This window comes from Canis lupus, chromosome 12, assembly GCF_048164855.1.
Source record: "Canis lupus baileyi chromosome 12, mCanLup2.hap1, whole genome shotgun sequence".
Lineage (NCBI taxonomy): Eukaryota > Metazoa > Chordata > Mammalia > Carnivora > Canidae > Canis > Canis lupus.
The window spans coordinates 28,325,247-28,352,326 of NC_132849.1; the positions used below are offsets into that span (position 1 = coordinate 28,325,247).

At 37.2% G+C, this 27,080-nt stretch overlaps 1 protein-coding gene across 13 annotated transcripts in view; it reads left to right on the top strand.

Moving 5' to 3' along the window:
- Nucleotides 1-27,080, top strand: part of ZC3H8 (zinc finger CCCH-type containing 8) — a 36,585-nt gene that overhangs the window by 5,644 nt on the left and 3,861 nt on the right. For 9 of the 13 annotated variants that reach the window (XR_012004394.1, XR_012004397.1, XR_012004393.1 and 6 more), the window contains exons 2-8: nt 6,703-6,799; nt 11,336-11,570; nt 12,354-12,487; nt 14,101-14,223; nt 15,242-15,353; nt 16,532-16,641; nt 17,585-17,634. Coding sequence is in view for 5 of the 13 variants with exons in the window: in XM_072770217.1 (XP_072626318.1) it covers nt 6,703-6,799; nt 11,336-11,570; nt 12,354-12,487; nt 14,101-14,223; nt 15,242-15,353; nt 16,532-16,641; nt 17,585-17,614 (841 nt within the window). In the remaining 8 variants the exon portion in view is untranslated. Of the gene's footprint in view, nt 1-2,008; nt 2,177-6,702; nt 6,800-11,335; nt 11,571-12,353; nt 12,488-14,100; nt 14,224-15,241; nt 15,354-16,531; nt 16,642-17,584; nt 17,635-23,625; nt 23,705-25,096; nt 26,821-27,080 lie in introns of those variants that run through there. The other 4 variants (XR_012004399.1, XM_072770221.1, XM_072770219.1 and 1 more) reach the window with 4 other exon arrangements.

Consider the following 27,080-nt stretch of genomic DNA (forward strand, 5'->3'; position numbering starts at 1 on the left):
TTTTTAACTTGGGGGGGTACCTGGGTGGCTCAGTGGTTGAGTGTCTGCCTTTGGCTCAGTCTGTGATCCTGGGGTCCTGGGATCGAGTCTTCTGTCGGGCTTTCCACAGGGAGCCTGCTTCTCCCTCTGCCTATGTCTCTGCCTCTCTCTGTGTCTCTCATGAATAAATAAATAAATAAATATCAATCAATAAAAGCTCTACTTAGTTCTTTTTCAGCTCCTTAATGGCACTTTTTATAGTTTCCTTTTTATCAGGTTTTGCTATATAATAAACTTTAAAAACCTGTTGGCTTAAAACAACTACTTATTTAGCTTACAATGCTGGTCAGCAGTTTGGACTGGGATCATCTGGGAGATTCTTCAGTTGTCCACTGGGTTCCACTGTGTGTCTGTGGCCAGCTGTGTGTTGGCTTGGCTGCTTTTGCTTTTAGGGCCTTGCTGGCTGTTAACAGGATGTTGTTACTCTCTGCCATTTGTCTTATCCTCCACATGTCTCTCTCTTCTCTTCAGCAAGGTGGCCTGAGCTGCTTGTTCTGGAGAAGGCAGGAGTTCAAGACAAAGCAGACACACACATGGCCTCTTAGAGCCTTGGGTTGGCATTGGCAGGCCTTTTCTGCTGCATTCTATTAGCAAAAAGTAAGTTACAAATTCAACTTAGATTAAAGAGGAGATTAAATAAAAAGGAGTTGCACTTGACGGGAGCTGCAAAGTCATATTGCAAAGAATGTGGAAATGTAGGAAAATGTAGAGAATTGGGCCCATTTTAAAAATCAGTCTGTAGGGGACACCTGGGTGGTTCAGTGTCTGAGTGTCTGTGGCTCAGGTTGTGATTCCGGGGTTCTAGGATCCAGTCCTGTATCAGACTTCTCGCAAGAAGCCTGTTTCTCCCTCTATGTCTCTTCTTCTGTTTCTCATGAATAAATAAAATCTTTAAAAAAAAAAATCAATCTGTAAAAGCACTCCTGTCGGTCTTAAGAGTTAACTTGCTTCAAGCTTATGTACTCCTTGCTTGCTGACCTAAGTCCCTTGGTCTATAGCAGAAACAGCCTACTTTCCTTGAGATTTGCTGGTGGTTCTCAAACACCATCTTCCCTGTCCAGCCAAAGCTGGAGGGTTTTAAAGAAGGCATGGGAAAAAGGGAGGGGGGGGCTACATGCAGAAGCAGGTGTTCAGATGCTTACTTATATATTGAAAAGACACTGAATGGACTTACAGGCATTAGTGGCAGCTATTTTCAAAGGTAGTCAGGCCTTATCTTCTGGGAAAGTTTGGTGTTTCATGCCTCAGGGCCAGTGGTCTCCTGTAAATTTACCACATACTTAGCTTTTTTATAGTTTTTATCTGAAAAGGCTAGTAGCCGATGCCTTTGCAGGTCAGTTTTTCTTGCTATGTTTGCTGCTTTTTTACATATTTTAATTTCCTTCCATGGGCTGGACATTTTATATGAAAATGTTATGTATGGTAATAATCTGAGTTGTATGACCTAGTACTTTCCTCCAAATGGGATAATATCTTAATCCCCAATTTTCCTCTCAGTTTTTAGTAACGATTCTTATACAAAAAGGGACTGCCTATAATATAAACAACAAGAAAAAGTAAACTTCCCTTCAGTTGTCTGGGAAGTGGACCCTGATTCGTGCCGGGAATCAAGCAGTCCCTCCCCAATAGGAGCCAGTCAGGTCACCAGCCTAGCCTACTGTTTGAGGCTTCCTTTTCATTATTCCTGCAATTTCCAGTGTCCCATAGGCATTATAGTAAGGAAAACTCAACAGCTCTGTTTCCCAAATATGTGCTCTATTTTCCTGCCTTGATACAATTCTCTCCCCTAATGAAAGTGAAAGAAGGAGAATCCCAAGGTCGCCGGTTAAAAACTCTAATAGATTGGATTATAGATCAAGAAGCGAACCAGAAAAAAAAAAAAAAAAAAAAAAAAAAAGCAATCAGACCGGCGCCTGCGCAGAGCCGCCGAGGAGCAAGAGGGCGTGCGCGGGGGCGGGGCGGCGCATGCGCGCCGCGGCCTGTGGCCCATGCGCAGTGCCGGGTCCAACCTCCTCTCACGCGTTGGTTGTTACTCCAGCTGCCGGGCCCTCGCGAGGGTGATGGATTTTGAGAATCTTTTCTCCAAACCCCCCAACCCGGCTCTGGGTAAAAAACCGACCGCGGACTTTGATGAAAGGTGATTCCCTGTCTTTTCACGCTTTGATCTCAGGGGCCCCTCCGGGGTCTGCCTTCTGGTTCGGTTCGGAGGCCGCCGCGGCCGCGTGAGGACCACGCCGCGGGGTCGCGGGAGGGCGAGCGCGTGGGGTCCGCCCGGCCGGCGAGGGGGGTCAGGCGTGGAGAGGTCTCTTTGGGGCCGCAGGGATGGAAGCCGGAGATGGGGCTCTCCGTTCGTCAGCCGCCACGGCCAGAGGTACCAGGACCCTGCTGGAGGGGAGCAGCGGGGTCCCGGCGGCGATGCGGTGGGGCCAAGGGGGGCCCAGGATGCTCCCTTTTCTCTGCGCTTCTGACCCTCTAGACGCGGTTAGAAACCTCCGTGTGTTCCCACTGTACTCGTCCCTCCACCAGACCGTCAGCTCCTAGCGGACAGGTTGCTCACTGACACATGCTAAACGCTTTTTTTTTCTTTTCTTTTTTTCTTTTTGTGCAAAAAATCGAAACCCTAAGTTCTTGAAGCAACGAGGGTAAATAGTGAATGGTTTACCTTTAGTTCGTTGATTTGTATCAAAAAACCCGAAAGACCATAATAAAGCAGCAAACACCATTGGGATGTAACATTTCCTATAGGTTGAGAAAGGAACTGACAGCGCTGGCTAAATGGTGCTAGTTTATTGATGTGCTTAGAGACGTGTATAGTGCAGTGTGTTAACACCTAGATATTCATTTACTTTTTTTTTTTTTTTCTGTTTGAAGTGCTAAAAACCAACTTCTAAACCTGTTCCCCCCCCCCCCCCCCCCAGTTTCCCTGAGCTGAAACCAAGGCACACAGCCTTTTGTTCCCTCTATTTCTCTCATTCTCAGCATATCCATCCCTTATTCTGGTTGATTTTTACCTCGCGACAGCACTCAAATATGTTCACTTCTCTCTGTCACAAATACCTTAAGTAAAATCACTATCTTAATTCAGGCTACTGTCAAGAGTTTTACTAAGGGCTTTACATGAAATATGTCATTTAATCTTACTTAACCTTGAAGATAAGATCTTGTCCTTGTTTTTGCAGATGAGAAAATTGAGGCACAGAGAGGATAGATTGCACAGTGTAAGTGGCAGAACTAGGATTAAGTTATCCATGTTTGTGTTTCTAAGGCAAAACAACTAAAATAAAATACGATCTGTAAATATTGAAAAGAGAAAAAGACACTACCTGCAGATTATATGATCACCTAAAAAGGAAGTCAAGCGGAATCAGTTAAACTATTAAAAAACATAAGAGAATTCAGCAAGGTGAATCATCACAAAAAAAGACAATAACTGTGTGTAAGGAAACAATAGCAGCTATCAATTTGGAAATGTGTTGGACCAAAGACTCTATTCACAAAAACTTTACTGAACTACATGAAAGACACTTCTGGATTTTTGCCAAAATGTTAGGTAAAGAATAGTATTGAAGTATGGAAAGCATCTGTGAACCATTCTTGTTCATATCCTTTGTCCGTTTTCCTCTTCATTAGTCTTTCTCTTTAAAATTTTAGGATCTCTAGTCTGCAGATATTTTGCATTCGATTTATTTGTCTTTTGACTCTGCTTATGGCATTATTTTCATTGCATAAAGGGTTTTTTATTTTGTTTGTTTTAAATAAGGTCACATGAATAAATCTTTTATGGTTTTTGGATTTTTTTTCCTAATAATTTTATGATGGGATTACTCATTTCTTGGGCACCTGCCATTTTCCTAGACCATGGGGCTATTGCAATAAATAAATAAAAGAGATAAACATCTCCCTGAGATTTATATTCTTCTGGTACAGACAATGCATAAATAGTATTTTAAGTGATGATAAATGCCATGGAGAAAAATGAAAGCTGGGTAGGGGGATAGGAAAGGTAGATATTTTATAGAAGGTAGTTAAAGAAAGCCTCAGTATATCACTGATAAGTAATATTTGAGTAGGGTGGTGAGGAAGGTTGATTTATAGCAGAATATAAAGGTCTTGAGGAGGAGTGAGCATGGTGTGATTAGGTGATGGGAGCAAAGTGGCTAGAATGACAGCTGGAGTGGACTTAGTGTGGCGGGACTTGAAGAGAAATAGGACTTGAGAAGTACCTGGGGATAAGGTCAGGGAGGCAAATCATGTAGGGGCTTGTAAGGTGTCATAAGAAGGACTTTGGCTTTTACCCTGAATAAGATGAAAGGCTATTTATTGGGAGGATTTCAACAGAGAGTGACATTTTAGCAGGGTCATTCTGATTGTGTTGAGAGTGGAATATAACAGGGCAAGGGTAGCTTGGATCATGGTATTAGTAGCAAGAAGTGACCAAATATGGATGTATTTTGAAGATAAACTTTATTTTCTCACAGATTGGTTGGGGAATATTAAAAGAAGAGTCTAAGTTGACTTCGAGGTTTTGGGTGATTAGAAAGGTGTCATTAGAAGGGTGAAGTTGCTGTTTAAAATAACAGGAGGATTAGGTCAAGAGTTCAGTTTGGGCTCTATTAAAAATATGTCAAGTAGCTATCCAGGTGGATGTGTTGGCTAGGAAGTTGGTCCTGCCTGCCTGAGCTCAAATCTCAGCTCTACTAGTTAACTAGGTGTGTGGCAAGTTTTATAAAGCTTTGTGTAATTCCGTTTTCTCATCTGTAAAATGGGCTTCTAAGCCCTAGTATATATGTTATAGGGCTGTTGTGATGTGGATAATATGCATAGAATCGCTTCTGGAACAGAGTAAGCATAATGCAAGTGTCAGCCGCTGCTGTTACTGCTCTTACAGTCATTATCGTCATGATTGCTTTGCCTCAAGAGATGTTGCTTCCTACTCTGTTAGATGATTTATTACTGATAACTGGAGCAAAGAAGGTTTGCAACATTTGGTTTAATGGCTCTTGCAGTGATGGCTTCCATAGAGGCTCACAACTTGGTGCTTTATCTGATAGACGAAACTCAGGCTCTGTAGGGACAAATCAATGTTGAATTGGATGAAGCTGTGAAGCCTGAGCTCCTCCTGTAACTGCAAGAAAGCTCAAAGCCACTATTCACATTCTTGTTCTGGTAGTGCATTCCATATGTAGCACGTTTTTTGAGAAAGTACACATTGCCTTCTTGACTTAATCTGGCATGTAACTCCTATCTTAAGCTTTTATTCAGTAGTCACTGCTTGTCCAGATACAAATGCTTTCAGCCCTCTGTATTTATGGTGTAAGCCATTATTTAGATTTGTATATAAATTTCAGTGCCATCTTTGTTCACCAGCTTCTTATATTTCCCATCTTCATCTTTCTTGGGTTCATTTTTCGTTTTGGTAGAGTATCCTCAAATCATGGTCTCAGACAATGTCTCTCTGCATGTTCAACTTCTCAATCCTTGCAAGTCTAGAAACACCTTTCTTTTTCATCTTCCTGCTTGAATGTAAGTTAGGTCCTCTCCTGACCTTGAAAGGCACCTTGGATTCTACCTGAAATACTATTCTTCCGTACGTTCCTTTGTTTGCTAACTTCTCTCTCTCTCTCTCTCTCTTTTTTCTTTTTTTTTTTTTTTTACAGATTTTATTTATTTACTTGATAGAGACAGAGTGTGCATTGGGGGGAAGAGGGACAAGCAGACTCCCTGCTGAGTAGGGAGCCTGACACAGGCTCCATCCCGGGACCCTGGGATTATGACCTGAGCTGAAGGCAGCTGCTTAATTGACTGAGCTACCCAACTTTTTTTTGTAAAGTTTGTTTGTTTGTTTGTTTGTTTGTTTGAAGTAATCTCTGCACTCATTGTGGGGCTCGAACTCACAACCTGAGGATCAGGAGTGCATGCCCTATCTACTGAGCCAGCCAGGTGTCCCTATTTGCTAACCCTTACATATTTTTTAAGCTTAGAAGACTTTGGCCCCCAAATCTAGGTTAAGAGTTCCCCATATATATGTACTATGGTATTCATACTATATTAAAATTTCTTTTTTTTTTTTTAAGATTTATTTCTTTATTCATGAGAGACACAGGCAGAGGGAGAAGCAGTCTCCTTGCAGGAAGCCCAATGTGGGACTTGATCCCGAATCCTGGGATCACACCTTAAGCTGAAGGCAGACGCTCAACTGCTGAGCCACCCAAGCATCCCTATATTAAAATTTCTGTATTTTTTTTTCCCTCCCACGTACATAGGAAGTTCTCAGAAGGCAGGAACAAGGTCTTTTTCATCGTTGTATTCCAGGATTTAAAGCCTACAGCCTTGTATATGGTGGACACTCAATATTTGTTGAATGAATGGAGCGATGAATGAATGGGTGGTTTATACAGCTCCTGATACTAGAACGTGAAGATTATGTAAACTAAAATTTCAGCTTTATGGTTTACTTACAAACACAAGTTGACATGTACAGCCTATCATAAATTTGTACAATATTCCTTGGAGTATTTGGAGTAGAATTTGAATTTGGGACTTCTTTGAGGGCAAGTAGAAGATAAGCCAAATCTGTGAATTTTAATGCTTTAATTTTAAAATGGTATGAACCATTTTCAGGTTGAAAAAACCATCTTGTGTCATTTGATGTTTTTGCTGCAGAATCGATGATGGAATAGATGATACAGAAGTTGAAGAAACACAAGAAGAGAAAATAAAATGGGAAGTAAAACTGGAATGTGAACGAATACCCAAAAAAGTAAGATTAAGTTGGCATATTGAAAAAACAGACAGGAGTGAGTGTGAGAAATTTATCAGGGGTCCTATTTGTCCCCGTTTAGTCAGCATTGGAGACCTAGTTGCCTATATCAAGGAAACCTGATAACACTTAAGAAAATTTATCATTCAGAAGCTTCGGTCATTTAACATGAACTGTTTTAGTGTATTGCTTTTATTTTGGTTTTCCTTTTTTGTTTGTTTGTTTGCTTTTTTAAGATTTTATTTATTCATGAGAGACGAACCCAGGCTCTACTTGCAAATGCATAAAACATCAATGTGTAGTATCATAGCTGATTAAAAAGAGAACACCTAGGTAGAGACTTCGCAAGTCAAGAAACAGCATTACCCTCTGATGCCTCTTTTCTCATATTCCTTTGTTTCCTACTAGAGATAACTAGAGTTCTAACTTGCATGCTAATCACTTCCTTGCTCTTCTTTAGAGTTTTAGTTTTACTACTAATGCTGTCATCCTTAAAAATACAGATTTTCCTTGCCTGTTTTTACACTTTATAGGAAGAGAATGAATAGTATTGTATGTGTTCTTTCTGTTATCTTTTTCTCAACATTATAAGATTCATAGTTGTTGTAGCATATACTTTTTTTATTTTCTGAGCTGCAACATATGCCAATATTGAATATACTAGATTTCATTGTTGGTAGACATTTGGTCTGATTTCCATTTTTGGAGGTTATGGGTAGTGCTACTGCATTCTTTCACATGTATCCTGTTGCACAGGTGCTCGTATTTACCTAGAACTAAAATTGCTGGGTCTTACAGTATAAGCATCTTTACCTTTACCTTAATGCCAAACTCTACTCCAAAGTAGTTCTACCAGTTTTTATTCCCAGGGGTAGCGTATGAGAGACTGTATTTCTGTGGCTTCACATTTGATATTGTCATCCATCATGTTTTTCGCCATCTGGTGAAGTAGCTCATTGTAACTAAGCTTGCATTTTCTTGATTACTATTGGGATGGAGCCTCTTTTCATATGTTTGTCCCATTTGGGTTTTTTGTTGTTGTTGTCCGTTCAAGTCTTTCTGTCTTCTTATAATTATTAGTTTCTCTGTGATTGTTTTTTTCTTGATTTACAATTCTTTATTTTGGATTGTAAGGGTTTTTTTTCCCCTTCATTGTGGATTATGTATTGCAAATACCTGCTTATTTTGTGGCTTTACATGATGGTATTTTTTAATTAAAAGTTCATAATTTTAGTGTATTCAAATTTATTAACCTTCTTTGTAGTTAGTATTTTCTGTGTTTTACTTAAATATCCTGAGATAATAAAAATATTTTACTGTAGTCTCTTCTAAAAGATTGTTTTGTTTTTCACATTTAAATTTATAGTCATCCATAATTTATTTTTGTATCTGTATACTGTGAGGTAGGGGTGACAAATTCTGTTTTACTTTTTTTTCCTGTTGTCATACTCAGTTGTTCTGGCATCATTCATTGAGGAAAAAGAATCATTTTTTCCCCCGCTGGTCTGTTGTAAAAAAATCAAATGTTCATGTTTGATGGGTTTGTTTCTGGGCTCTGTTCTCTTCCTCTGGTTTATCTGTCTAGCCCTCCCCCAAGATCTCACCATGTTAATTATTGCAGCTTTATAATGAGTTTGGATGAGGGATCTCTTCTGGACAGCAGGGTAGAACTCCTGTTGTAAGTTGAGCAGATAGAGTATATTTCTGATGGGGCTTGCTCCCAAATGCCAGGATGTAGAGGACTTCACTCTGTGGTCTTAGTACCCACATAAGAAGACTGAGCTTTTATCAGACATTTTATTCAATTTCTTTATTCTCTTTTTTGCCTGTTTGAAAGTATTCTAGTAAAGGACAGGGCAGAGAGAATTTGTTACAATAGCTCTATCTGTTTTTATGTAGAATTTTTTTTTAATTTTATTTATTCATGAGAGACACAGAGAAAGAGAGGCAGAGACACAGGCAGAGGGAGAAGCAGGCTCCATGCAGGGAGCCCAATGTGGGACTCGATCCCCAGACCCCAGGACCACTCCCTGAGCGAAAGGCAGGCGCTAAACGCTGAGCCACCCAGGGATTCCCTGTTTTTATGTAGAATTTTAATTCATCCTCATTTATAGTCCCATTCTCACACTCCAGCCGAAGCCCAACCTCCCAATTATAACTTTCTGTTTTTCAAAAATTTGCCAAGAATTTGTTAAACTTTTCTCAATTACTGATGAGTGCACTTCATGTCCCCCCTACCCCCATTAATATTAGGGAGCTATTTTTACATTTTTGTATTTTTATTTGGTATCTCAGGAAGCCATACTACCTCAATAAATCATCCTGAATTAAAAATCATTTGCTTAGAAAAACCCTTTATTTAGACTTCTTCATTAAAGAGAAAAAGTTATAGTATATTTGTATACTTTCTAAATTATATAGAGAACAACAAATATCAAAGCAATGAGTTTATAGCTAGTTGCATGAAGAAAGTATTAAAGCAGTCATTTGTATTTTGTGTATTTCATTGCCCTCTGAAAAGTCATATCAATTAGTAATATTCATCTCTAAGTATAATAAAACAACATAGTTAATGATTATTCTGGTTTTGTTCATCTTGCCATGTCATTTCATCTCTTTATTATAAATAAATCAGACATGTTATCACCTGTTAAAGGGGGTCTGCTTTGGTACATAATTTTATGTGTAAGTGAGCACTAATCACTATTTAGATCATTGTGTTATTTTGATTCAGATATACTGAATCGAATCTCATCTCTGTGTATTTGACTAAGCCATACTCCATGGGAGCTGTTGCGTAATTGAAGGACTCTCCCTGTGCCCACTAAATAAAATTAAAGGCCCAAACCATGGTAAACATAATAATTATCACAGGAGTTAGCCAGCTTTTTCATAAAGGACCAGATAGTGCATCTTATCGTCTACCATACTGTCCCTGTCACAAATAAACAGATGAAGATAACACAGAAGTGAATGAATGGGTATGACTGTGTTCCAGCAAAACTTTGTTTAACAAAAACAGGAGGCCAGGCTGACATCTGCCAACCCCTGACCAGAAGTTATGTTTACAAGTTTGTTCCATGGTATTAGTTTTAAAAGGTACTCTTTCTTGAAAACTTGGAGACAGGGAACTTGATGGCGTGGTATTGTTGGATTGGTTAATAGTCTTGTCAAGTGTAATGAAGATGAGGTAGGTGTACATTGGAGCCATCATCAGGTTAGGAAACTTTCTCCCCTTGATTCTTCACTCAGGGAGCAAATTCATTTTATAGGCCTTAGATCATTCCTCTGGTGGTATGACTCCTAGATTTGTGTTAACCATCAAAAGTAAGCCATTAAGTTGGACCACCTAGTATATTTTATAATGGAGGTTTTCTGGTTTGTTTGGTTTGAGTCTGCTGCCTTCGTCAGTTGTGTGAAAGTAGATTAGAGTCCAGGTCCCAAAGCATGCTCTGGGGCAGGATGATTGGCCAATTTAACGGTACATATGTCATCTCTTCCTAACATCAAAATAGGAGCCCTTTGGCACTTGGACTTTTTTTTTTTTAATAAATCTTTTAATTAAAATGTATCCCAGATACAAACTGTAATTAGTTACACAACTTGATATACTTGTGTCACCAAGTGTAGACACCTATATCAGTACTTGAAAATTCTTGTACACAAAGTATTTTAAGTTGTCTGCTGTGGGTGTACCTGGTTGAGTGTCTGCCTTTGGCTCAGGTCGTGATCCCAGTGTCCTAGAATCAAGTACTTAATAGGCTTCCCACAGGGAGCCTGCTTCTCCCTCTGCCTGTGTCTCTGCCTCTCTCTCTCTGTCTCTCATGAATAAATAAATAAAATCTTAAAAAAAAAAAAAAGTCTGCTGTGATCATCTCAGGCTGACTCAGGGTCAACTGCCATACCTGGGTTCCTATTCCAGTGGGTGCCTATGTTTGATTACAACAACAGGGTTAGAAAACTTTCTGAAAGTAAACTTGCTTACAGAGAACTGGGCACTTCTTTGTTCCTTGTCATCAGTGTGCTGCCACCAATGCTGTGAGTTACAGGAAAAAGAACAGGTTTTGCTAGCTGTGATATATCTTAGTATAGTAGATTTTTCACTTGGGCCATTACTGTTTACTTGTTCTTTTATGAAATGACGAGTTATTGAATTAAACCATTTAAAAGCATAGTTGATGGAAAGGGAGAGATAAAATGTAAATTATAATACTGTAGTTCAATCAAATTATATCAAATAATTAAGATTTGGGGTTTACTCTTGATTCAGTAAAGTACATCTAGTGTACAAATTGAGAATTTTCCATCAAATTTTCTTCAAGGATGGATTTGTTGTGTTGGGTTTTGTTGTGTTTGTTTTAAATTCTGGACAATTTTAAATATTTAAGAGTAGAAAGAACAGTATACAAATCTCTATATACCCATCACCCAACCTCAGCAATGATCAGTTCTTGGCCCGTCTTTATTTCTTCTTTTTAACCAGATTGTTTTGTATCATGCCAGCTGTTTAAAATTGAAAATTTAATTTTTACTTAGTTTAGGCACTTTGGGAACTCTACAACATCACCAAAGAATTTGCAATATAGAAAATCAAGAAGTAAGGACTACGATGTGTATAGTGATAATGATATCTGCAGTCAGGAATCAGAAGATAATTTTGCTAAAGAGCTTCAGCAGTATATACAAGCTAAAGAGATGGCAAATGCTGCTCAATCCTTACCATGTTCTGAAGAATCAAGGAAGAAAGAAGGAGTGAAGGATACCCAGAAAGGTAGGGGTGAAACTATTTTGTCATTTAAAGTCTTTCTAGAGAACCAATCACTGTTATCCATATCTGGACTCGGATTTGGGAGTGGAGGGGATTTTCTCCTGCATTTTATCTCATAGTAAGATCATGCTTTCCATGGATCTCTACATCAGATGCGAGTTTACATGACCTGAAACTCCCCACCCCCCTCCTGGCCATTCAGTATACAATGCTTAGTTTGTAGGAAGAGAGTATAGGGCAGTTATCAAAGGCTTTGAAAGGGAGACTGCTTTGAAAGGGAGAGTGGTAAATTCTTAGCCTCTGCATATATGAAGGACAAGATATACCTGTTTGGGGCACGCCTACGTGACTTAGTGGTTGAATGTCTGCCTTTGGCTCAGAGCGTGATCCTGGTCCCTGGTTTGACTCCCACATCAGGCTCCCTGCATGGAGCTCCCTCTGCCTGTGTCTCTGCCTCTCTCTCTCTCTCTCTCTCATGAATAAATAAATCTGTATTAAAAAAAAAAACTTGCGCAAGAGAGGGAGAAAAAGGGAGAGAATCCTAAGCAGACTCTGCACCAAGCACAGAGCCTGACATGGGGCTTGTTCCCACAACCCTGAAGTCATGGCCTGAGCTGAAACCAAGAGTCAGACACCTAAGCCATTGAGTCACCCAGGCGCCCCTGTAGAGAATATTTCCTAAGAATAAATTGCTATTGTGCTTTTATGTTCTCATAAACTGAAATTAAAGTATTAACACTTAGTGTTTACGATTTAAACACATCAGATTAACTTTCTTGTTTTTAGCTGTTAAACAAAAAAACAAAAACCTTAAAGCTGTTCAGAAAAATGGTAAACAGAAGAAAATGAAGCGAAAATGGGCTGGTGCTGGACAGAAAGGATCAAACATCTCACTGCAGAGCAGTGGCTCACTGGAAAAGGTACAAGAGTATAGACATGCAGAAAGACACCTACATGTTGCAGAATTTTTATCTTACACTTCAGGGACAAGCCATAAGACAAGGGTTCTCTGATGGTGAAAAATGTCCTCACTGTCTTTGGGTTCTCCATGTCATCCCTTGTCACTGTTGCAGCTGCCTTCCTCTCACTTGTTAGGTGCCAGCACCATTGTGAAGCCTTAGTGTTGTGCTTGTTTACCTAAATACATGCACACAAATCCCTTGATTTTGGAGTGTTGTACTGTCAGTGACTGGAAAAACATGGGAAGCAAGGAGAAGATAAAGTATCTAAGAGAACACTTCAAAAGTCACGGAGTCTTAACAGAGTTTCTAGTATTGCAGTCTCTGTGGAAATGAAACATGAATATTCCTGAGCTTTAGCCTTCCAAAACACCCCCAACCCCTCCTGGTATTTTGATTTTGCTCTGTAGAAGGACCTCTTCCTTGGTCTGCAGATATATTCAGGATGGGACAATAAGTGACTACTGTGAACTCTGCCTTTCTCAGGGCTTCGAAACTAACCTTTTTTGTTATGCTTTGTCCAGAAGACAAGAGTTAAGGGTGGTAAAATATTAGAAAGTTCAAATATTAATAGACTGAAACATATTTATATAAAATCTTGCCTTGCTTCTGTATTTTACAAATGAGGAATTTGAAGCCCTGGGGGTGCAGATAACTGCTCAGAGTCACACAGGGCCAGGCCACAGCTGGAGCTTGCTTTCCCGACCCTGTCTGCAATCCTTTCATTTGGTTTACATTAACTCAAGTAATTTTTCAGCTGACAGCCCTTCTACATGAGGAACGAACTGTAAACATGTATGTTGGAGTTTAATAATATAGTCAAATAAAACCAAAGATTTATGCTGACACGTATTTATTAGACACGTAACTTTGATGGTGTTAAGTGGAAATTTGACATTATTACAGAGCAGATCACAAAAATGTAGTTAGGTCCCTTCTTTGCACACTGAATTTCTAAAACTGTATTCAGAAATTTGGTATGCAAAAGCTATAAATTGTACCACAAGTTAACAAACTAAAAATGGTTTATGTTTCTGAAGAGCTAAAATGTATTATGCAATTCCCCTTTCGTTTTTTATATAATAGTTGCCTTCTGTTTTTATATCTCTTTTGCCATCTTTGAGGTTATATTTGTTGTTACATTTTTTAATGTGAGCTGGTTATTATTCTCTGCTCTCACTCAGTGAGCATCTCCCTGAAATGAAAGATCACATTGCTTTTGGTTCACTTTATTGGTTTTAGTTTTGTCTCCATTGTTCTGAAGAGGCTTAGTCCTAGACTGGTTTTTATCACAAGGAGTAGCACTTTCATTAAAAAAGATTTTTTTATCCAATCTTTAAAAATAAGGGCAAAGTATAATAAAATATTCAAATTGCACAAACACAAATATTCATTGCTGGAATGCTATTGTAATTGGCAGAATATTTATTTTTCAGTTGATGTGCAAAAGTTCAAATCTTACAAATGAAGGCCAATTAAAAAGTTACAAAGGTAGTTAAAATAATTTTGTGCAATGGAATAAAATGTTTAAATTTCTATTTCTCACAATTAGTTCTTTGTTTTTGTTTTCAAAGGATGATAAACCTAAAGAGAAGCAGCAGCATGTGAGAATGAGTCAGGGATTCATCAACCAACATACGGTGGAACGCAAGGGGAAACAAATTTGTAAATATTTTCTTGAGCGGAAATGTATTAAGGTATAAAAACCTACGTAAGCAAAAGTATAATAAAATGTAAGGTATAGCAAAAATGTATTAAAGCTAACTTTTGTTTCCCTTAGATAGTCTAAAAGCATACCTATATATTTTTATAATTGTTTCCTTTTGGGAAAGATTAAACTAGAAAACTTTATTGAAATATTCTTTTATGTTTACTTTTTTTTTTAAAGATTGTATTTATTTATTCATGAAAGACACAGAGAGAGAAAGGCAGAGACACAGGCAGAGGGAGAAGCAGGCTCCAGGGAGGGAGCCCGATGTGGGACTCAATCCTGAGACCGCGGATCACGCCCTGAGCCAGGGGCAGGTGCTCAACCGCTGAGCCACCGAGGCATCCTTTTTATGTTTAAGAAGAGTTTTTTAAAAAATATTTTGTGTTAAAAATGTTTAGGACTTAACAGGATTTTAAGCAGTTAGGTATGGTGTAGTTATAAGATAGTTCTTTAAGAATTAGACTGTTGGGGATGCCTGGATGGCTCAGCAGTTAAGCACCTGCCTTCAGCCCAGGGCGTGATCCTAGAGTCCTGGGATCGAGTCCCACATTGGGCTCCCTGCATAGAGCCTACTTCTCCCTCTGTCTCTGTCTCTGCCTCTCTCTCTCTCTGTGTCTCTCATGAATAAATAAAATCCCTTTAAAAAAAATTAGACTGTAGTTTAAAAAAAAGTTTTATACTTTAATTTAATGCTTCTAAGACTTTCTGGGATCATTTGCTTATCTTAAGCTCAGTAGGAATTGAATGACTTGGGACGCCTGGGTAGCTCAGCAGTTGAGCGTCTGCCCTCGGCTCAGGGCATGGTCCTGGAGTCCCAGGATCGAGTCCCACATTGGGCTCCCTGCATGGAGCCTGCTTCTTTCTCTGCCTGTGTCTCTGCCTCTCTCTCTATGTGTCTCTTTTGAATAAATAAATAAAATCTTAAAAAAAAAAAAAAGAAAAAGGAATTGAATGACTTAATTGTGAGAAATAATGGCTTTTTGTTGTTCCTTCTTTTGGCCCAGGGAGACCAGTGTAAATTTGACCATGATGCAGAGATAGAGAAGAAAAAGGAAATGTGTAAATTTTATGTACAAGGATATTGTACCAGAGGTGAAAACTGTCTGTATTTGCATAATATCCTTTATCACAAGTTATAATAACTACTTTTTCTGAATATTTACATGAGCATTTTAAATATGTATAATTTTGAATGAAACTTGTGTTTTAGCTATGGTAAAATCATGTTATCCAAGCCCAACCCAGTATCAAAGTGGTTAAATTGTATAGATATTTTTTCCCCAAGAAAGAAAAGATAGATTCTTTAGTAATTCTCTCAAATGAAGATCCTTCACCTAGTTAGTACAGCAGCAAGTTCATAAGACCTATTCAACCCCCAGAAAGACTGTCAGAATTTCTGCTGTGACATTAACTGTGTTTATATTCATATAAGCTGCTTTGTTGTTTCTTTTTTTTTTTTTAATGATTTTATTTTTAAGTAATCTCTATACCCAACGTGGGACTTGAATTTTACAACCCAGAGATCAGGAGTTGCATGCTATGCCAATTGAGCCAGCCAGGTGCCCTCATATAAGCTACTTTGTTTTTTTTTTTTGTTTTGTTTTGTTTTTTTAAAAAGGAATTGCATAGTTTGGGAGTACTTGTTTTCTCTATATTCTGTACTGGATAGAGGTTAACTGTCCCTTAATTTGGTAAATAACCCTAACTCTTTAGTACAAATGGTGCAGATATGTTGTAAAAACGTGGAACATAAACATTTTAGGATAATAGCACCTTTGGGTATTACAAAAGTTGTTTTCCTTCAGTCATTCAATAGAAGGAATCTCAAATTCTAACTTGAGAGTTTTTTCCTAGAAAACAATATTGAAGTTGTTTAAATTGATCCTATTTTAAACAAGCCTAATATCTGAAGGATATAGATTTATAATATCTATGATTGTTATTGACTTTAATTCCCCCACCCCAAAAGAGTGGTTTAAAAATAATCTCATTTCTTAAAGTATTTGAAGTACACATTCTTTTCTTATATCAATGAAACATACCTATAGTTTATTATAAAAATAGATATGAAGAAAAAGTATCCTATGATAGCTATTAAGCTTGATTTATATAATTATCCTAAAATTAGATGTTTCATGTAATTCAATTAAGAATGTATTGTCTCATATTTTAAGAGAGATTTAGTGTTTCTACTACTAGGAAAGGCCTTTATATAGTGAAAATAAAATCAGGAAATTAATAACAAATTATTTTAGTTGGATTAAAGTTGTTCTCCTCCTTAACACTGGGATTACATGAATATCCTTGCAAGTTTTACCATACAGGAACAAAATGTTATCAGGGTGAATATTGTAAGTTTTCACATTCTCCACTGACTCCTGAAACACAGGAATTGTTGGCTAAAGTAAGTATAATTTTAACTTTTGTTTTTCTTTTTTAAAGAATATGTTTGAACTAAGGGTGAGAATTTGGAAACACACTGTTCTTTAAGGTTACTATATGGGACATATTAGGACTGACAATCTTAGAATTTATTTCCATTTAGAAAATTATTATTCACGTGTGTGTATTTTTTTGTTAAAGGAAAATTCATACTATTGTTGGTGAGAACATGCCAGTTTATACTTATTACTTATATAAGTATATGTATATGTTGTATGTTGTCATTACTGTTTTGTACTTATTACTTATATAAGTATAAACTGGCATGTTCTCAAAACCTTCAATATATTTCAACTTTAGTAGCTTTGCTAACCAAAGGAAAACAAAGTAAGTAGGAAAACTTGTACTCCTGTTATACTCTTAGAAGGAATGCTAAGAATCATTGGGTGGTAAATATTTTGAGTTACATCAAAACATAAGTAGTTATTTCACGAGTTTTCTTCAAATATGCTTTTAGTCAATAAGGAAAGATAAATTAAAAAATAATAGTCATTTACATACTCTCATTTTCTGTATGGTAGTTGGAATTAGTGTCTTCAAAATTAAATTGCAATATAAGTGAAAATAAAAGATTATCTTAGAACCAAGCCATACCGTCGTGTTGCAGAAGGTTCTCTTGAGTGTATGTAAATATTAGAAAGTCAAAGATGCTTATTTTTGGATATTTTTAGGTTATAAAAATGAAGGCTTACCCTGGAACTAAAATCATACCAAATATTTTGTTACTAGTATGAAATATATATGGAAAAAAGATAGATGTAAAAGTTATCTTTCAGGCCTTACAGTAAATATTAGACGATTACTAGAATAAATAGTATTGGAATCACTAGACAATTACAAGAGCATTATGATGTAGCTGAATTAAACATTGATGCATAAAAATGATTGATTTTTTTTCATATTAGGTTTTGGATACTGAAAAGAAATCATCATGAAAATAAAAGGCATAAAAAAGGTAAAATTAGCATTTAGCATGTTTCTTTTTTTCTCTCTGAAGCATCTCTAGAAATTGGCTTGGAAGCATAGGACTTTTCCATTTTCTAAAATAGAAATCTTTTTCTTTCTCTTCTCTCACTAAAAAATTACAAAATTTTTGATACATATACATAGATATATATGTCCACCTTCTTGGACCTGCTTCTCTCTCTTGGTTTGTCACTATCTTTTGTATTTGATGTACTAACTAGTCTAGTTTTGCTTGTGTTTGGATTTTATTTATTTTTTTAAATTTTTTATTTATTTATGATAGTCACACAGAGAGAGAGAGAGAGAGGCAGAGACATAGGCAGAGGGAGAAGCAGGCTCCATGCACCGGGAGCCCAATGTGGGATTTGATCCCAGGTCTCCAGGATCGCGCCCTGGGCCAAAGGCAGGCGCTAAACCGCTGCGCCACCCAGGGATCCCGTGTTTGGATTTTATAAATATTCTGTGTATTTATTGGTGACTTGCTATTTTCACTCAACATTACATTTCTTTTTTTGATGAGGTGGAGAAAGAGCATGAGTGAGCAAGCAGGGGAAAGGGGTAGGGGGAGAGGGAAGAGAGCATCTCAAGCAGTCTCCATACCCAGTGTACAGCCCAATGCAGGGCTTGATCTCATGATCTAGACACCTTTGTCAGAAATCAGTTGTCTATAAATGTAAGAATTTCTAGACTTTCAGTTGTGTTCTGCTGCTTTATATGTTTATCCTTGTATTTTATATGTTATGCTCTATATGTTGCTTGTTCCATGTGTTTATCCGTATATGTTGTCACACTGTCTTGTGATTACTGTGGCTTTATACCAAGTTGTTTTTTTTTTTACTTTTATTTATTTATTTTTAAAGATTTTATTTATTTATTCACGAGAGACACAGAAAGAGAGAGGCAGAGACACAGGCAGAGGGAGAAGCAGCTCCATGCAGGGAGCCTGATGTGGGACTCAGTCCCAGGACCCCGGGATCACACCCAGAGCCAAAGGCAGATGCTTAACCACTGAGCCACCCAGGTGTCCCATATATCAAGTTTTAAAATAAGGAAATAGGGATCCCTGGGTGGCGCAGCGGTTTGGCACCTGCCTTTGGCCCAGGGCATGATCCTGGAGACCCGGGATCGAATCCCATGTCGGGCTCCCGGTGCATGGGGCCTGCTTCTCCCTCTGCCTGTGTCTCTGCCTCTCTCTCTCTCTGTGACTATCATAAATAAAAAAAAAAAAAAAAAAAAAAATTAAAATAAGGAAATATAAGCTGCCCCCAATTTTATTCACCTTTTTAAACATTGTTTTGGCTATTTGGTATCTTTTGCTTTTCCATATAAATTTTAGGAAAATTTCTGCAAAAAACCTGTGCTGGGATTTTTTTTTTTAAAGATTTTATTTATTTATTCATGAGAGACATACACAGAGAAAGAGGCAGAGACACAGGCAGAGGGAGAAGCAGGCTCCATGCAGGCAGCCCAACAGGGAACTCGATCCCGGGACCCCAGGATCACACCCTAGGCTGAAGGCAGCGCTAAACCACTGAGCCATCCGGGCTGCCCTGTGCTGGGATTTTGACAGAGATTTGCGTTGATATGTGGAGAATTGCCATGTTCTATGTTCTGTGAATATGGAATGTATCTCAATTTATTTTAGTTTCTCTCAGTTTTATAGTTTTCAGTGTACAAGTATGTTGTTTACACTTCTTGTGTTAAGTTTATTTACACATATTTTTTCCTCTTTGATGCTCTTGATGAATGGAATAGTTTTTATTTTTTAATTAAAAAATTTTTTAAAATATTTTATTTATTTATTTATTTGAGAGAGAGAGTGAGAAAGAGCAGGAGCTGGAGGCGGGGAGAGGGAGTAGCAGGCTCCCTGCTGAGCAGGGAGCCAGATGTGGGGCTCGATCCCAGGACCCTGGGATCATGACCTGAGCCAAAGGCAGCCGCTTAGCTGACTGGGCCACCGGGTGCCCTGAATGGAATGTTTTTTAAACTTCATTTTTGGATCATATATTCAGGTATAGAGAAATAGAACTGATTTTTGCGTTTTGATCTTGTTTCCTGAGACTTTGCTGTACTCATTTATTAGCTCTGTAGGTGTGTATGTATGTTCCTTAGGAATTTCTATATATTCTCTGAGAATAAAGACAGTTTTACTTCTTCCTTTCTAAACTGGATGCCTTTCTTTCTTTTGATTGAGTGATTTCACTGGCCAAAACCTCTTGTGCAATGTTACATAGAAGAAACAGTACACATCATTGACATTTCCTGATATTAGGCAAAAACCATTCAGCCCTTCACCATTGTGTATGATTTTAGTTGTAGGTTTTTCAGAGATACTCTTCATTGGTTTGAGGAAGTTCCCTTCTATTTTATTGAGAGCTTTTATTGTGGATGGGTGTTGGATTTTGTCAAATGTGTTTTCCTTATTTACTAAGATGCTCATATCATTTTCCCCCTTTATCCTATTAACATGATATAGTACATTATTGTGACATATTCAGATGTTAAACCAGTCTTGCATTCTTGAGATAAATCCCACTTGGTTATGGCGAATAACCTGTTTTGAATATTTTTGGATTTGGTTTGCTAATATTTTATTAAGGATTTTTATTCTATTCCTATATAGCTTTCTTCTCTTATGATGTCTTTTTCTAGCTTTGCTGTCAGGGTACTGGCTTCTTCAAGTGAATTGAGAGATGTTCCTTCTTCCTTTATTTTCTGGAAGAGGTTTTGAAGGATTGGTATTATTTCTTCTTTAAATATGTGGTAGAATTTACCAGTGAAGACACCTGAGTCTGAGCTTTTCTTTAACAGAAGATTTTACATATTGATTCAGTTTCTTTCCTTTTAATGGGTTTATTCAGGGTTTTTTTTTTTTTTTTTCCTTGAATCAGTTTTGGTAATTTGTATTTTCCTGTTAATTTTGCTATTTCATCTAAGTTGTCTACTTTGGTGGCATAAATTTATCCATAATATTGTTTTATAATCCTTTTGAGTTCTATATCAAAAACATTTCTGTATCAAGAAGAGATTTCTGTGTCAAGAATTTTGAGTTCTATATCATAGTGATGTGTCCCCCTTTTATTCCTCATTTTGGTACTTTTAAGTCTACTTTTTTTTTCTTGATCAGTGTAACTAAATGTCTGTTTTGTTGATCTTTCAAAGAACCAACTTGATTTCATTGATCTCTATTTTTTTTTAATTTTTATTTATTTATGATAGTCACAGAGAGAGAGAGAGAGAGAGGCAGAGACACAGGCAGAGGGAGAAGCAGGCTCCATGCACCGGGAGCCTGACGTGGGACTCGATCCCTGGTCTCCAGGATCGCGCCCTGGGCCAAAGGCAGGCGCTAAACCGCTGCGCCACCCAGGGATCCCCTGTTCTCTATTTTTTTATTGATATCTAATCAATTTTTAAAATTTCCTTCCTTTTGCTTACTCTGTGTTTAGTTTGCTCCTGTGTAGATTTTAGAGTCAGTTTCCCGAACCCCTCTCCCCCCAAGCAAAGCAAAACAAAAACAAATGCTTTGGGGTTTTTCTTGTTTTGTTTTGTTTTTAAAGATTTTATTTATTTATTCATGAGAGAGGCAGAGACACAGGCAGAGGGAGAAGCAGGCTCCATGCAGGGAGCCTAACGTGGGACTCGATCCTGGGACTCCAGGATCACGCCCTGAGCCGAAGGCAGGTGCCAAACCGCTGAGCCACCCAGGGATCCCCATTTTGGGGTTTTTTTGATAGTATTTCTTTAGCTGTGTACATCAGTTTGGAAACAATTGAGAGCTTTTTGAAAGTGAGTTTTTCAGTCCATGAATATGTTGTCTATAGTCTTCAAATGTTTTTTTGATAAAGTTATCATTTGCCCCAGTGGGCCTACACATTTTTGTTAGATTTTTTTTTTCCTCAAATACTTAATAATTTTGGATGTTATTCTTACTCCTATTTTCAAAGTTGATTTTTCTGAATTGAATTAGCAACTTTGCTAATTTCTCTGTTAAATTAATGAGTAAATGTTTCTGGATTTTTCTGTAGACATATCTGCATATAATGATTTTTATTCTTTTTGCAGTTCTTATTTATTTATTTTTATTTTTATTGTTGACTAGGCCTTATTAGTACAAGATTTTAAAAATATCAATTATATTGAAGTATACATTATATATAATGTACCCATTTTAAGCATACAGTTCAGTTCAGTTAAATATATTCACATTGTTTTGCATCCAATCTTCAGAACTTTTTCATCTTGCAAAACTGAAACTGTGAACCCATTATACAGTAACTACCCATTTCTTCCCTCCCCCAAGCCTTGGCAACCACCATTCTCCTTTATGTCTCTATGATTTGGATAATTCCAGGTACTTCGTGTAAGTGGAATCCTGGAGTACTTGTTTTTTTGTGACTGGCTTATTTCACTTAACATAATATCCTCAAGGTTCATTTACGTGGCATGTATCAGAATTTCCATCCTTTTTCAGGCTGAGTAATTCTCCATTATATGTAGCTACCACATTTTGCTTACTCATTCATCTGTTGATGGTTACTTGGGTTGCTTCCATGTTTTAACTACTGTGAATAATGCTAGTATGAACATGATGTACATGTATCTTTTTGAAAGCTCCTTTCATTTTTGGGTATATATGCAGATGTGAAATTGTTCGGCCATGTGATAATTCTGTTCTTAATTTTTTAAGGAACCACCATATTGTTTCCATAGTAGCTGTACCATTTTGCATTTCCACCAGGAATGCGCAGAATTCCAATTTCTCCACATTCTCACCAAACTTGTTACTTTCTTTTTCTTTTTTTATTTGATAGTAGCCATCCTAATGGGTATGAGGTGGTAGCCATTTCATCATAGTTGTAATTTGCGTTTTCCTAATGATTAGTGTTGTTGCACATCCTTTCAAGTGCTTATTAGCCATTTGTGTATCATCTTTGGAGAAATTCAAAGGCTATTCAAGTCCTTTGCACTATTTTGAATAGCGTTTTGTTGTTTTAGGGTGTTCTCTGTATATTCTGGATTTTATTCACTTATATAGGACTTGCAAGTATTTTCTCCCATTCTATAGGTTGCCTTTTCATTCTGTTGACAGTGTCCTTTGATGCACAAGATTTTAAAATTTTCATGAAGTCCAGATTGTCTTTTTTTTTTTCCTTGTGCTGCCTGTGCCTTAGGTCTCATATTTAAGAAACCATTGCAGAACCCAGTGTTGTGAAACTTGTATCCTGTCTTTTCTTCTAATAGTTATATAGTTCTAACTCTTAATTTAAGTTTCTGATGCATTTTGAGTTAATTTTTGTATGAGGTGTTTGGGAAAGATTCCAACATCATTCTTTTGCATTTGGATATCCAGTTTTGCCAGCCCCCTTTTTTCTTTTTTAAAGATTTATTTATTTATTTATTCAGAGAGAGAGAGAGAGAGAGAGAGAGGCAGAGACACAGGCAGAGGAAGAAGCAGGCTCCATGCAGGAAGCCCGATGTGGAACTCGATCCCGGGTCTCCAGGATCACACCCCGGGCTGCAGGCGGCGCTAAACTGCTGTGCCACCGGGGCTGCCCTGCCAGCCCCATTTTTGAAAGGACTGTCATTTCCCCATTGAATGGTTTTGGCATCCTTGTGAAAAATTATTGACTATGTATGGAAAGGTTTATTTCTGAGCTCTGTTTTATTGGTCTTATATGTTGTCTTTATGCCAGTACCATACCATTTAATTATTGTAGGTTTGTAATTAGTTTTGAAGTTTAGAAGTATAAGCCTCAACTTTGTTCTTTTTTAAAATTATTTGGCTCTTTGGGGCCTATTGAAATTCCATGTGAATTTTCAGATGGATTTTTGTTTCTGTAAAGAAGGTCATTGTGACTTCGATAGTGAATGCATTGAAGCTGTAGATCACTTTGGGCACTATTGATGACTTAACTATATTAAGTCTTTCCAATTCATGAACATAAGATGTCTATTTATTTATGTCTTTATGTTCTTTCAGAAATGCTTTGTAGTTTTTATTGTACAAGTCTTTCACCATCTTGGTTAAGTTGACTCCCAAGAATTTTATTCTTTTCGAGGTATAGTAATGAATTATTTTCTTAACTTCCTTTTCAGATTGTTTATTATTATTATTATTATTATTATTATATAGAAATGCAACTGATTCTTGTGTGTTGACTTTATATCCTTCTATTCTTTGAATTCATTTATTCTAACTATTTTTGTGGAAGCTTTAAGATTTTCTATTTACAGGTCATAGATTTTACATATAGATTATAGATACATAGATGAATGGTTTTTTAAAATTTAAATTCAATTAATTAACATATAGTGTATTATTAGTTTCAGAAGTAGAGTTCTGTGTAGATGAATGTTTTCTTTACATGATAAAATATATTATACTTTAGTAAGAAAGTGAGCATCATACTTAATTGGGAAACAGTTGGGGCATTTCCGCTAGAGGAGTTTGTCTAGTGGGACTGTCCGGTTTCTGAAAGTTAAATAGAATTCACCTCTGAAAACATCTGTATCTGGTGCCAGTTTCATTTAAGAATGTTCTTGGGTAACCCGGGTGGCTCAGCGGTGTAGTGCCGCCTTCAGTCCAGGGCCTGATCCTGGAGACCCAGGATCGAGTCCCACATCGGGTTCCCTGCATGGAGCCTGCTTCTCCCTCTGCCTGTGTCTCTACCTCTCTCTCTCTCTCTCTGTGTCTCTCATGAATAAATAAATAAAATCTTAAAGAAAAAAAGAATATTCTTGATGAAAGTTAAAATTATTAATGTTGTTAAACCTCAATTCTTGAGTAAATGTCATGTCAATATTACCTGTAGCGAAATGGGAAGATGTATAAAGTATCCTCAAGGAAAAACATTTGTGTACTATTATCTTAATTACAAGCTGAATTAGCTGCATTTTTTCATGAGTACTCGAACAACTGAGGGGTCAGCAAAGTTTTTTTCAGATGTGGATGTTTGGCAGGTATTTTTTCACAGATGAATGAAGTGATCCCATTACTTCAAGGAAAATAATTGAAAATATTTGTTATCAATGATAAAATTCTGGCTTTTGAGCAAAAAATTACAATTTTGGAACATTTGATCTGCTTCTGTATGCTTGAAAGCTTTCCTATACTTTTTAGTAAGATTGGTTGGTGATATTAAAGACTGGTGATATTTTAAGATGTGTTTTAAATAATGTACAATTCAAACATTTGAGAGGTGTGCATAAATTAATAAGCTAATATTTTCCAAATAAGTAAGGCATGATGTTACAAGGTTATGCATGAATTAAACATCCATCCAACCTATAATATAGATTAATGGGTTTTAATATAACAGTACAAAAAGTTTCTTCTTGTGGTTTCAGATTTTATATTGCAACTGGAAATTTAATTGCATTTGCTTTTAGTATTTATTTGCCCACCATTTCATTTTTTTTTTAATTTTTTTTTTTTAATTTATTTGTGATAGTCACAGAGAGAGAGAGAGAATGAGGCAGAGACACAGGCAGAGGGAGAAGCAGGCTCCATGCACCGGGAGCCCGACGTGGGACTCGATCCCGGGTCTCCAGGATCGCGCCCTGGGCCAAAGGCAGGCGCCAAACCGCTGCGCCACCCAGGGATCCCCATTTCATTTTTTAGTTTGTCTAAGTTTTAACCTTTCTTATATGTAGTATATAGTTGGGATTTGTTCTATGAGCCAAATATAAAATCCTTTCCTACTTTTGATAGTGAATTAAGCCCATTCACATTTATTGAAATGACTGAATGTTTAGGTTAGCTTCTGTCATTTTATATTATAGTTACCACATAAATTATGTTACAAATATATGTTTTCCCTCTATGATGCATTTTTTTGTTCTTTTATAAATTTTGCTTTCTTCCTCTTTTTATTCTTTCTGTTCTTTTAACACTTTTTTAAAAAAGATTTTATTTATTCATGAGAGAGAGAGAGAGAGGCAGAGACATAGGCAGAGAGAGAAGCAGGCTCCATGCAGGGAGCCCGACATGGGATTTGATCCCAGGACCCCGCTATCACGACCTGAGCCAAAGGCACATGCTCAACCACTGAGCTACCCAGGCGTCCCTCCTTTTCCACTTTTATCCAATAACTCTTATTAAATTTCCATTAAAATTTCTCCTATCCTGTCTTAGAGTCTACATTTTTGACATGATCTCTTTTTTGTATCATTTTTGAGATCAGCCAACTCTTGTTTCATTACTTGTATTCTTTTGTTCAGTTTTTTTTTTTTTTTTTTAAGATTTTATTTATTCAGAGAGAGAGAGAGAGAGAGAGGCAGAGACACGGGCAGAGGGAGAAGCAGGCTCCATGCAGGGAGCCTGACGTGGGACTTGATGCCGGGTCTCCAGGATCATGCCCTGGGCTGAAGGCGGCACTAAACAGCTGAGCACTCCCGGTCTGCCCTTTGGTTCAGTTTTTGTCTTAGGTTTTGAATTTCAAAATCAGGTGGTTTTTTCATATTCCTAAACAGATATTTAATTCAGTTTGGATTTCTGTGTTACAGTTCTCTGCTGGTGCATGGTTTTTTTTTGAGGGAAGGGAGTAGGGGTGGCTAAGTTGGTAATCTTCACTAGCTGATGTGTTTTTGTTGTTTTTTTCCTGTAGTTTTATATAGATGAAGAGTACTTATGACTACGCCCGTTCAAGACTTGGAGTGGTTTACAAGCGTCCTCATTTAAAGCGCCCTCTTGTGTCATTATCATGTTGTGCATCTTCTTTAATGGATGATGCGGATGGGACAGAATCTAGTGTAGAAGTGAGGGGATTAGTCCTCACCAACTTGTTTCAGCCAGTGGAACAGGAGAGTAGCATACATGGCAGAGATGCTGGCTGGTAGGCAGATGTTGTGGTAGTAAATTGTATAAGTCTTTTCTGATTGAGTTTTGTCAATAAAATAGGAAGCAAGATTAGGCTGAGTGAGGATGAAGAGATCTAGGAGATCGAAGAGAGAAAACTGTTAGGTTTCTCTAAGAAGACATTGGGATAATAGGTAGATAACTATATGGTTAGATCTTTTCATGTCATTAAATACATTTGCAACATATTTTTAATGGTTGCTCACAGTTTTGTTTTATGGCTTAAATTATGGATTTATGATATTTTTTAAAAAACCACTTTCTTGTTGCTTCCAATTTCTTACTATTGTAAATAAAATGGAACAATGTCTCTTGCTATACCATTCCTACACTTGGAGTTCTTAACTTTTTTGTTGTCAAGATATGGAAATGGTTATCTTTCTCATTGGTTCATAAACTAGTGAGATTGTACACTTGTGTAAAATGTAAATTTTAGAAGTGTGATGATATCTTTAATAGTCAAAGGCAAAATTCTTCAACCACAATCATGAGGTTCTAAATATGTACTTTTATATAGTGGTACTAATTATTATTAGAATAATACTGTGAGACTGAAACTGTCATTATCATATTGTTGT